Below are 13,004 nucleotides of genomic sequence, written 5' to 3'. Positions count from 1 at the left end.
CCACAGAGGATACGGAGGACCAGTTGGTCTCCATTTAGAAATTGATGTCAGTCTTTAGCATTTTAGCACCAACTATATGATTTCTTTTTCTCCATATGTGGCAACACCTATAAACACACCAGGGCGTGATCTGAGACTAAAATGTTTCCAATTGAGTGATCAACAACAGATGAAATGAGGGACATATATATATATATATATATATCTCTTCTACCACACACTGGACTGTCAAATATATTCTCCCTTTATATATATTTTTATATACCCTTACCCATATTTTTTATTTTTATTGTATGTGTATTCTATATTGTGTATTGTTTACTGTACATTGTATATTGTGTTGTGTGTGTACATTTGTTATGTAAATTGTGTTGTGTAAATATGTTGTTTATTGTAATTGGTACTGCAATGTTATTCGGAACTGCACACAAGACTTTCACCTACTGTTGCACTTGTGTACACAGTAGTGTGACAATAAAGTGATTTGATTTGATTGATTTGATATAAATATATATATAAAAAAATCTATTCTAGAGTAAATCTTATGGACTGATGAATAAAATATATAGTCCCTACAAGATGGGTTCAAAAGTCTCCAAATATCTGTAAGACCAAGATTTTCTTTGAAGATCCTGTGAAGCATCAATGTTGCTCTGGGGGGCTTGCACACCCCTGCTTCACCATGATAAAGGACTGAGTCCATCAAAAGATCAAACTCTCCTCCCAACATTACATCATAAGGGGTGCCAGCAGCCAGCAACATCCCCTCAAGATCTATAAAAATGCCCTGATCATCAGCGTTAGTGCATAAATATTAGCCAAAATAAGACTTCGTCCCTGAATTTCAGCCAAACAACAATGACTCTTCCTAATTTATCTTTACTCTGTTTAAGACATTTGAATTGTAGATGTTTACTTATTAGCATAATGACTACCCTGCTCTTATTCGAGCCAGCACCACAAAAAAAAAAAAAAAAAAAAATGTAATGCCCACCCCACATCCCTAAATTTTTCAGCTTCCTGCAGAGAAAGGCCTCCAGAAGAAACACTGTATCATATTTCTTACACTTAAGAGAAATAACCTTCCTTCTTTTTATGGGGTGCCCCAACCCATTCACATTCCACATGGAGAGAGACAATACACTCATATTAATATTTGACATTTTGACAAAGAGATTGTGTGTCATAAACAAGTTTATAAAGATCACTTTCCAAAATTGGTGTGACCATCAAAACCCGAACTTCCCCAGAACAAAATAAACAGAAAAAAGAAAAATGTGCACATTAACCCCACGCACGACAGTGCCAACTGCCGTCCATCCCTCCAAACTCAAACAATTAATGCACGCCTACACAACAACTTTGCCATCGGAACACTCAAGTCCGGTGTTTCTATACAAATTTTGTGAGACAGAATTACAGAGCAAAAGATAATCTATAAAACAAACTCCAGCCAATAAGAGGACTAAGTATAAAGAGCATGTAGTTTCATCCATAAAACTGTCTGGTGTGTTTCTCTAAAAAACAAACTCCAGCGGCTAGGTGGAACCAGCACAAAAAAGCACAGTTTCCTCAAACAATCAAGTTAATGTTCAGTGAGCCGGTCCACTCGGCTGCAAAGTGAGTACCATAAGGTGACTTACTCCATTGACTTTATGAAGGACATGCTATGGGCATGTGAATGTTTTACGGCCCTCCTTAGCATCTATTCTCAATTTGGCCGTGAATATCAGTGCAAAAGCGACCTTCCATTGATGTAAAACTTTCTTGCATTCCTTCGAAGTCTGGGAACAAGAAAAATGCTGTGATTTTTCTAAGAAAGACTTCCTTTACTCCTCGCCTCACACCTCGGCATCCACCACTCTTGCAACCACCTCAGTGAACTTCGCCTCCATGGCAGTGATTGACCAACACATCACAGCAAGATCATCCAAGTCAGCAACGACCTTCGTCAGCATTGCTAACATGCCTAGCATCCCCCGCCGCACCTCTCCGACCAAACTGACTCCCAGGCTCGGGGCCTGCTCGCGGTCGTCAACTTGAGCACGTAGAGTGGTGGCACCCTTGGTAAATATGAGCAAAGAAGGCTGTGAAAATAAATCTGGGTCTGAAACCATTCCTCCATACAGAATCTCTACAGATCCTTCAAATTCAGAGGTCCATGTTGGTGGACTCTTCTACTCAGTTCACACCATACATTTTTAATGAGTTCAGGTCAGGGGACTGGGATAGCCACGGAAGACCCTTGATTTTGTGGTCAGTGAACCATTTTTTTTGTTGATTTTGATGTTTGTTTTCAATCATTGTCCTACTGGAAGATACAACCATAGCCCATTTTAAGCTTTCTGGCAAAGGAAGCCCAGTTTTGATTTTTTTTTTTTTATCTCGTTATCTGATAGAGACCATGATGCCATGCATCTCAAGATGTCCAGGAACTCTGGTAGAAAAACAGCCCCACGACATAAAAGATCCAGCACCACATTTAACAGTGGATACTTCTCTGTGTGTGAAAAATACATCTCTGTTGTTCGCTGCCAAAAAACAATTTTTTTGTTTAATCTCACTATAGAACCCAGTGGTATTTGATGTTCCAGTAATGTCTGGAAAACTGAAGACACTTGAGTTTGTTGTTAGATGAGAGCAGAGGCTTTTTTTTCTTGAAACCCTCCAAAAACAACTTGGTGATAAATGTGATGTCTGATATTTTATTTTAGACTTTCTGATCCCAAGACCCAACTACTTTCTGCAATTCTCCAGCTGTGATCCTTGGAGATTCTTTGGCCACTTGAACCAACCTCCTCACTGTGTGTGGAGAAAATACAGACACACGTCCTTTTCCAGGCAATTTCTAAAGATCTCCAGTTAATTGGAACTTGTTAATTATTGCCCTGATGGTGGAAATGGGCATTTTCAATGCTTTGGCTATCTTCTTATAGCCACTTCCCATTTTGTGAAGCTCAACAACCTTTAAGAGCTATATTCTTTAGTCTGAATTTTTTTAATGAAAGATCAAAAGAATAAACAATGCAGATTTAATTTTCACAGCCTCCTTTGCTCATATTTACCCAGGGTGCCAATATTTTTGGCCACCGCTGTAAGTGTCCTTCAATGTTTCCAGAGCCCGAGGATTTTGAACTATTTGTCCTCCTAGAACAGTTATGGAACAGAGTGTTTTGAATCTCACCGGTTTATGTCATTAAAACAAGTAAAGTGCGGAGAGCTCGTCGTTAACACATCCGATCCTCGCATGGTGTCACGTGACTCCGACATTTCACATTCTTAAAATAGTGATCCTAACTGACCTAAGACAGGGAATGTTTTCTATGATTAAATGTCAGGAATTGTGAACAATTGAGATTTGAGGTTTATGTAAACTTCTGACTTCAACTGTATCTGCAGAGAGGGTTGTGATGTCACAATGCACTTACCATAGCATCAAGCAGAGGAAATGCAGCCAGATAGAGAAACGCCTTCCGGGTTTTACTTCCCACAGAGTCATCCACATGATGCAGTTTGTTGATGATGTAATAGCCCAGATCGGTGTAGGCTAAATAAGGAAATGTGACAACAGTATTAATATGTGTAAAATTCTAATGAACAAATAATATAAAGAGCTGGTGATAAAAAACTAAAACTGATACAAGTGACTATATTATGAACAGACTATATTTTGGATGTAAATTAATTTAAAAATATTTTATTTGTATTTATTTTATATGTACTTAATTATATATCACTTATTTTTTATTTCATTTTATCCTTGTTTTTTTTACTTCACCCTATTTTTCTCTCTGTATTTTCTATTTCGATTCTATAAGTACTATAAGTAACAAGTACATGTTAGGCATTATTGTAAATGCTGACAAGCATACAAATATCTTTTTTTTTATTTTTTACTTAAATTTACTCTATTTTTTTAATCCACACAATTTATTTTAATGCATTTAAAATAATTTATATTTATTTAATATAATTTATAATAAATTAATAATTTATAACTATATTTATATTGATTTTATTCTTGTCCTTTTTATAATTTCTCCTTTATTTCCCATATTTCATCATTTAATTCACCAGATTTTTTAAAATTTTTATATTGTCTAATTTGGTACTGTAAGTCCTGTACACATTTTGGCATTATTGTAAATGCAGACAAGCATGCGACTAAAGCTTTGTTGACTCTGAATCAACTTAAGTAAATGTTCTCTTTGTTCAATAGGTTTACCTTGCTCCTAATGACATGAAGTTTTCATGTCTCAAATTATACAGTATACAGACCATACTTGCAGGGTTGGAGAGTAACGGAATACATGTAACAGGATTACATTTTTAAAATACAAAAAAATAAGTTACTGTATTCCACTACATTTACAATTTAAATAATTGGTATTTAGAATACAGTTACATTCAAGAGATTACTTTGCATTTTATTGTCATTTGTTTCATTTAATATTCAGTCCTTTCAGATGGAAAACATTTACATATAAATGATGCGATCCAAAGTGCATTTGAACGGCGGTGAAACCCTTTCTTATGATGTGTTACATTCATACGAGCAGACAGAGAAGTAAGTTTGAAGTAAGTTTGTAGCAGAAGAAATAGAATAAACCTTGTGTAAATTGTCAGCTTTACGCTAAGCTAAAATGCTATTTCTAGCCATTTTATATGCACATATTACCAGACAGGATCATATTTTTTTTATCAAGAAAATTCACTTTAGATAATAATTTATTTTCATCAAGTAACACCTTTGATATTAGGGCAAAAATCGTATTCTTGATAATTTTTGTGTTACTTTCTGTAAAAATATCTAAAAACCTTAAAACAAGATGAATTTCATTAATCTAGTTTTAGAAACATCACTGCATAAGATATTTAGGTTTTTCAGAGAATTTATTTGTAATATGTGTATTTTCTCTTACTGTACTGGCAGAGTTTTTATAAAAAAATCTACCAGTGCTGATGAAGTAATCTAAAGTATTTCAAATACGTTACTGACCTTGAGTAATAATTTACAAAATGTATTTTACAGCATGTATTCTGTAATCTGTAGTGGAATACATTTCAAAAGTAACCCTACCAACCATGCATATATGGCATGTACTTTTTTAATTGTAACTGTATCCCAATTTTTTTGTCCCTTTCTTTAATCTTCTCTTTCATTGCTTTTATTTCTTTATTTCCACAAAATGTATTTTCTCTATTCCATTACTGGAAGTACTGTATACACCGTAAATGTAAACAATCCTGCCAGCGAAGCTTTGTTGACTCAAAGTACATGCTGCTTGCTGCTAAAACTGACACAAAGACAGAAAAGTTTTCATGTCTCCTGTCTCTCCTGCATCTTTGCTGTCTCTCTAGAATGTGTGCAGCGAAGTGCTCTACAGAAAGGCACAGCTCAAACTGAATGACTGTGCAAAGGGACTATATCTTGTATCTATCAGAGTTACCGTGGTAACATTTTCTCTCTGTCACCTGTTTTGTCCATGGATGAGCACTCAAACAAGTACCAGTAACTTCCATCTGGGCACTAGGGAGTGGGAGAAAACCGCTCTGATCCTGATTTCTAGATCTGTATGTAGATTGTTTAAATAGATATCTGGACCCATTTTAACCACAACCCAACCAACATAACTATTTGTAATTTGGTAAATGTGGGAGGCAGAATTTAACTTATTTTCTGTAGGTGTGCAGTATTTTGCACAATTTGTTTAAGGCCAATACAATTATGGAGGGTGAACAAAAATCCCAAAATAAACAATCTACCTCTGTGCGGGAAAGTTTAGAGAGAGTTTGTTTGAGAGAGGTCTGCCTATTCAAAGTGAGTTTGCAGAACATGTGTGCGATAACTTGACAAAAAATCCTTTAGTCAACACCATCAGAGGGGTTACCAGGATATCATGTTTGGCGGGGGCAACATAAACAATTGAAAAAAATCGGCGCAAAATTAAGCTATACTACACACAATCTGTTTTAGTGCATATCTTTTTCTAAGCCAGGAACCCAGAGATAGGCACAGGGCCCCTATTAGACTATAGGGCTTAAACTGGATTTTTGTTGTGTCAGACCTCACTCATCTGCTAGCGATGGAAAAATATGCACAAAACAATCCACTTTTAAATTGTAATTTATCATCAGATGCAGAGGCGTTTCCAGCATTGAAGGACATCCGGGGCTTAGCCCAGACAATTTTATTTTCACACTAGCAACCACTTCCCTGTAGTCCAAAGCTGGTGAGAGGGTATTCTTTGAGTTTTGCTCTGGCTGGGCCTGTTTCTACAGTTCCTAAATCTTCCACTCTAGTACTATCCTCAACATCCTCTCTCCTCCCTGAATCATCTGTGATGCAAAAGAACAGATACAGCACATAACTTATTGCAAATCAGCTTCAAACAACTAATTCATCAAGTGCTACATATGTCAAAGTGTAGACCAATACCATTGAAGAAAATGTATTGGGAAGAGCAGATCAGTGGGATTGCCCTTAGATCTATCATGATTCTTGAATTTTCATGTACATTAACATAAAGTCATCACAAAAGAGTTATGTTATAGGGAGTAAAGTGAGGTAAAAAAAATATTGAATATAAATAATTTATATTTTTTGACATAAATAGTCAAAATGATGTATAAGATCCTAAGTTAAAGCAATACATGAATGACTTTACTCTAAGTTCATTGACACACTATGGCATCGAACTGTATATAATTCTCATCATCTCTATGAGAATAATTCATCTGTCAAAATCCTTTCATTAGGATCATTGAGATAAACAATGTTTCACTTTTAACTTTCTCTAAAGTAAAGTGACTGATTAATTGTTTCCATGCCTGATTCTGGCACAGCTGCTGCTGCTGCTCCTCAGTCTGTAGCTCATCTTTGCTACCCTCTACAAAACATTTAATCAAATCAAAGTGTATATTTCCTACAAACTAATATCACAAAATAAGTCACACATACATTTTATGTTAATGCTTATTGGTTATCCTTAGCGAAATCAACACCTGATAAACAAGAAAAGTACACTCCGAACGGGGCTCGAACCGCGGTCTCCGGCGTGAGAGGCGACTGCGTTAACTCGGAGCTACCAATCTGCATCAATCTAAACAAGGAGGTTAGAGGCTACAACTCTTGAGGTTTAGCCTACTGTGGGTGAAAGCCAGCTAGATGATGATCTTAAGACTTTAAGGACAAAAACAAATGTGAATTCTTACCCACTGACTTCTTTCGGAAAAATCCCCAAAGCCTCATTTGCTTAATTTTTGCTGTCTTTCCTGCTAACTGCTGTTAACTCGCCACTAAGTAACGTTAGTTGATGTCAACGCTCCTCCTCTACCTGCTGCATATTCAACAGAGAGGAAGAAACGGAGTCACCCATAGGCTACCGACAGCAAAGGAACTTATTCTATAGGCTAGATTATGCCTATGTCTATTTTTACAGGCTGTATGCAGTATGTGCAAAGCCAAAGCACAATGAAATAAGGCAACTTATGATTTCGTGGGTTTACATAGGCTTTTGTCCGGTTTCATATTTGTCAGTCAACTATTCAAAATACATTCGGGGCTACACTCAAAACATTAGGGGCTAAAGCCCCGGCAAAATCGGCTGCCGCCACCTCTGATCAGATGGACAGATTATTTCTCAAATTCTCAGGGGAGGCAGAGCTTATCCTAGGGGAGGCACTGCCTCCCCCAGCCTCCCCCTAGACACGCCCCTGATCACCATGGATGAAATCTTGTTTGGAACAATGTTCCTTTGAGAAGTAATTTTTCCAGACGACAATTACAACTCATGACACATCTGGTATGATCAGAGGGACCTCATTAGGTCAGCCTGAGATGAGAGAATGTGCTTCTCCATTCACAACACTGACTGACTGACACATTTATTTGGAGAAGTGCAATACATAACGGTGTTCCCTCCATGCTTTGTAAAAACCAGGCATGCGGCACAGTTACAATAAATAACACAGATATGTTATCCGGTGGAAAGTGAATAAGGAAAGAAAAAGGCAAGAACAGAGGCAGAGAGGGAAATGAAGGGAAAGACTGGAATACTGACCAATAAGAGTGTGGAAAATGATAGCCACAGTTCCTGCTGCAACCATGCAGAGGACCGCCTTGGTTCGGTCCCGTTTGCTGTTGACAAACACCAGCCCTACATTCTTGAAGTCGCTCATAGGACCTGTAAAGAACTTCATGAGGGAGTAGGCCAGGCCATAACTGGCCAACATTTCCACTGCATCCTCTTTGACTGCTGCTATTCCCCTATTCAAAGCCTATAAAGGAAGAGAGAAATTATACAGATATATAACAATTAATTTTTTCACCATTATACAAAAACAAGCAATACAGTAGAGTGGCTGTTTGACTAGATAGGAGTTCTAGATCTAGCCACATTATCTATTTTCTGATAGTGAGGGATGCATAGAAAGTCATAGATGCATAGAAAGTCATAGAAATATCACTCCTCGTGGGATTCCTCCACACAAAGAGGGTTTTATACAACACTACACATGTATCAACTAACTAAATCCAACTAATAGTCATTAGTCCCCCAACTAAAGATCCAAATCCATGGATTGGTATTTGCTACACTGAGTAGGTTCTTATTACACTAGCCCAGAATTTAATCTTTAATGAGTTTCTGTCTCTTAAAGCTGCAAATGTGAGAATACAACCCATAACAAACTTCACAGCTTCACTGTGTGCCTTGCCCTGCTAAATTTAGCAGTACAAAATCTGTTAAAACACTATTAAACGACATTGTTGAGTACAGCATATAAAGAAGAAGAATGGTTATAAGTTCAGATTGATTCATGGAACATTCTACCAAAAACTCCCAGTGTGACACAAATCTTTAACAAAGGACAGTGGTAGCAGTACCTACACTCCAGAGTATCTCAGTGACAGATTGTATAGTGAAAATAAAGTAGTAAAATTGCTTTCTGGAAAAACACATGCAAGAATATATCATTTACATTTATGCATCTGGCAGATGCTTTTTTCCAAAGCGAATTACAGTGCAATTATTACAGGGACAATCCCCCCGGAGCAACCTGGAGTTATGTGCATTGGTCAAGGACACAATGGTGGTGGCTGTGGGAATCAAACCAGCGACCGTCTGATTAACAGTTATGTGCTTTAGCTCAATAAGCCGCCACTCCAATATATCCCAATCAAACACGTAATTCGGTGACTTGGAAGTGTGGCACATGTCAAAGCTGGTGGAAAAATGCTGAGATGCACACATGCAAAGTTACTTTAGTATTAAATAACTTTTGATACCCTGTCCTTGACCCTAGCTGGTGGTATAATTTTTTTTTAACACAATCAATTTCACAGACTTATTTATTTATATTGTCTTAAAAGGAATATTCCAGGTTCAATACAAGTTAAGCACAATCGACAGCATTTGTGACATAAATTGATTACCACAAAAATTTATTTCGTCTCGACCCTCCTTTTCTTTAAAGAAAACAAAAAATTAAGTTCCAGTCAGACACTAACAATGGAAGTGAATGGCCTGTAGGATGATGTCTTCACTGACTTCCAAAGCCTACAGTGCCACCGGACAGGCCGCTTCTGCCCCCCATTCCATGGCCCTCCTGCAAGACCACCAGGCCAAAGCACTTAAAGATCTGCACTTGGGTAATCCTGATCCCGACGTGCTGCAGGATCTGTGCTCAGCGACCGACCTCACCCTCAGGGCCACAAAGGTCACAGCGCGGTCCCTCGGGCAGGCAATGGACACTCTCGTGATTCAGGAACGTCATCTGTGGCTGAACATGGTCGAGATGCGAAGTGGACAAAACACGCTTCCTCAATGCACCTGTCTCCCAGTTCTGCCTTTTCGGCGACACCGTCGAGGACTTCGCCCAGCAGTTCTCAATGGTGAAAAAGCAGACGGAGGCCATATCTCACATCATGCCCTGTCGCACCTCCAGCGCGGCCGTGCCCCATCTGCCCGCCGAGGGCGTCCTCCTGTGGCGCCCAAGAAACGTGCAGCTTGTGTACAACGTACAACGAACGTGCGCAGTCAGTGCTGAAATGCCTCACCGTGTTCAGGCCTGGCACGGCGGTCCCCTTAAAACATTTCCAGAGGCTCCAGGGGCATATGGCGTCCTCCACGGCGCGGCGCTGATGCATATGAGACCGCTTCAGAATTGGCTCCAGACTCAAGTCCTTTGGCACGTAAAATGCCTGCCCGCTCCGGTGTCAGCAGTACACGTACACGGCTCAGCACATGGCGTGATTTAAACTGGACCCCTAGTGTCGCTTCTTCGACACAATGTCGAAGTGAGCGACAGACGGGGAACGTCTAGGTTACGGATGTAACCTCTGTTCGCTGATGGAGTGAACGAGACGTTGTGTCCTCCCAGCCACGTTGCTGAACCGAGCCACCGAACCTCACTGTCGGCTCCTCAGACAAATCCTGAATGAAACCAACGCATTTCCCTCCTTTTATACCCATATGTCTGGGGCGGGACATGCAAAGTCTGTCTGCCAATTTCTCATTGGCCTTTTCTCATAAATCAGAGATGCAAAAGGCTCTCAAGAGAGACCCCTAGTGTCGCTTCTTCGACAATATTGTCTCGTTCCCTCCATCAGGGAATGGAGGTTACATCCGTAACCTAGATGTTCATCTCTAACGCCTTACAACAGTGTGCAGAGATAATGATTGTCCGTTACTGTGGGCAGTCTGGCTATTAGAGTTCCTGCTCTTATTTCTGCCATTTCTGATTCTGAAGAATGAATATGCATCAAAGAAAACCAAAAGAAAATGTTTTGTTCCAGTTTTCATTATAATAATATTCCAGTGAATGTCTGTTCAATCCATTCGAACTTCAAAAATATTTTTTTTATTTAGGCTACAATTATTTCCGCCATTTTCATTTACCATAAAACTGAATAATGTGTTTAAATCTACACTGTAAATAGTGGTAACCTGCAAGTGTTACCATAAAGGAATGTTCCAGGTTCAATACAAGTTAAGCTCAATAGCCAGCATTTGTGGTATAATGTTGATTACCACAAAAATTAATTTCAAATCGTTCCTCCTTGAAAAAATATTAGTGAGACACTTACAATGGAAGTGAAGGGAGCCAATTTGTTAACGTTAAAATACTCTGTTTTTCAAAAGTATAACCACAAGACATAAGAGATATTTACATTTACATTTATGCATTTGGCAGACGCTTTTATCCAAAGCGACTTACAGTGCATTTATTACAGGGACAAGCCCCCCGGATCAAGTGTCTTGCTCAAGGACACAATGGTGGTGGCTGTGGGGATCGAACCAGCGACCTTCTGATTTCCAGTTATGTGCTTTAGCCCATTATGCCACCACCACTCCACCACTCCGAAATGTGTGTAAATGTGATATTAGTGTGATAAAATCACTTACTAACCTTTTCTCTGTAAATTTTACAACTTTTACCATGAAGATGTAATGTCAACAAACCCTAAAACTGTAAAAATGACCATTTTAACAACTTTACAGCTCAAATAAAACATGAGTTTTAACAGAAGAATTAATGCAAGAGCTTTTAAAAAATGATAAGCTTCATATTTCTGGTGTTTAAACCATCAACAAATTGGTCCATTGTAAGTACCTCATTGAAACCTAGATTTTTACTTTTTTTTTTAAAGAAAAGGAGGAACGAGTCGAAAATAATTTTTGTGGTAATCAACATTATGCCACAAATGCTGTTGATTGAGCTCAATTTGCATTGAACCTGGAATTTTGCTTTTTCTACCTGATTTGTTTTGATGGTGTGAGCTAATGTATTCTGGTTAACAAAATGATATTAAATACGACATCAAACCAGTTAGTTTAGATGTTCCTACGTGACGTTAACATTTTGCATAATAATATTGGTGTTCTCTTGCTTGTGTATGAATTAGGTTTAATATGACAATAAACTAATGGAAGATATTAAGATTTGATGCCTTTGTTTAGGAGCATCATGGCCCTTTACTGTGATGGCACCATGGGCAATATTTAATTACATTAATAAAACATATAATCAGGTAATGGTTTAGTGGTTTTACAGTCAAAGGCATTTCAGAAACGTAACGACTGTGATAAAACTATTCATAAATGGTTGACAAAAACAAGGCCAGTTCACGCAGAGGTGACAATCCATTAGAAATTAGCCCATCCAAAAGTGCACATTCATTTCTGTCAGATTGCTTTTGCATTGTTCAGTGTGGCATGTTATTGGATGCGTTGTATGGCCAGCTGTTGACGAAAACACAGTTTTCAAGGGTCGCAATAGAATCCCAATTGTGCCAATAATATAATTTCCTACCTAAACAAACGCACAGAAACGCAACTATAAACCATACGTTATTTTAGACATATACAATATCGGAATAGCCACGGATGTCAGAAGGATGCCACTGCTGCACTGTACATCTACAAGATAATCGTGTGCGGCGCTACACAGGGATGCAAAACAAATTTTACGTCAAATCAACAGCGCCAGCGCTGTATTAAACGAAGAATTCGCACTTGCCTGTTCGCCGAGGTCGATGGCAATGTTAGTTATTGCCAACGGCACCAGAAATCGGATGAGAGGCCAGTAGTGTGTGAGAACTGGGGATTTGACCATGTTCGTCGGGAGGACGGCAGCACTGCCAACATCAGCTGCTTGGATCTAGAAGGATGCGAGGCCGCTCACAGCACGCTGAGCGTTTTCTAGCAGAAATCCGCCAAGATCACGTCCGTCCCTGCCCTCCTACACAACAACAGAATCATAAACAATGATCGAATGCATGGGAAAATAGGAGAGTCGCCAGAAAATTCTGCTGACGGCTTCTCCATTGTTCAGTCATCAGTGGAGAGGACGATCACTCTAAATAATCGCCCGCCGCGATTAAGTGCGGTGCAAGTGTAATGCCATATAATGCAGATAACGAGGCCGCGGAGGCTTGCCGCTATTCTGCTGTGAATGGCCAATCTTAACTGTTCTTAATTCATCATCCTTCCTTGACAACA

General features: G+C 38.8%; 1 protein-coding gene across 1 annotated transcript in view; it reads right to left on the bottom strand.

Annotated features, from left to right (window-relative positions):
• Positions 1-12,992, bottom strand: part of LOC127649443 (progressive ankylosis protein homolog B-like) — a 33,745-nt gene extending 20,753 nt beyond the window's left edge. The window contains exons 1-3 of the mRNA XM_052134532.1: positions 12,523-12,992; positions 8,064-8,280; positions 3,429-3,547 (exon numbers count right to left, since the gene is read on the bottom strand). Coding sequence (XP_051990492.1) covers positions 3,429-3,547; positions 8,064-8,280; positions 12,523-12,618 — 432 coding nt within the window. The 5' untranslated portion in view covers positions 12,619-12,992. The remainder of the gene's footprint in view (positions 1-3,428; positions 3,548-8,063; positions 8,281-12,522) is intronic.
• Positions 12,993-13,004: the final 12 nt, after the last annotated feature.

Source organism: Xyrauchen texanus, chromosome 9 (genome assembly GCF_025860055.1).
Source record: "Xyrauchen texanus isolate HMW12.3.18 chromosome 9, RBS_HiC_50CHRs, whole genome shotgun sequence".
NCBI lineage: Eukaryota > Metazoa > Chordata > Actinopteri > Cypriniformes > Catostomidae > Xyrauchen > Xyrauchen texanus.
Note: the sequence above shows the minus strand (reverse complement) of the source record. Positions and strands in the feature narration are given on the sequence as shown.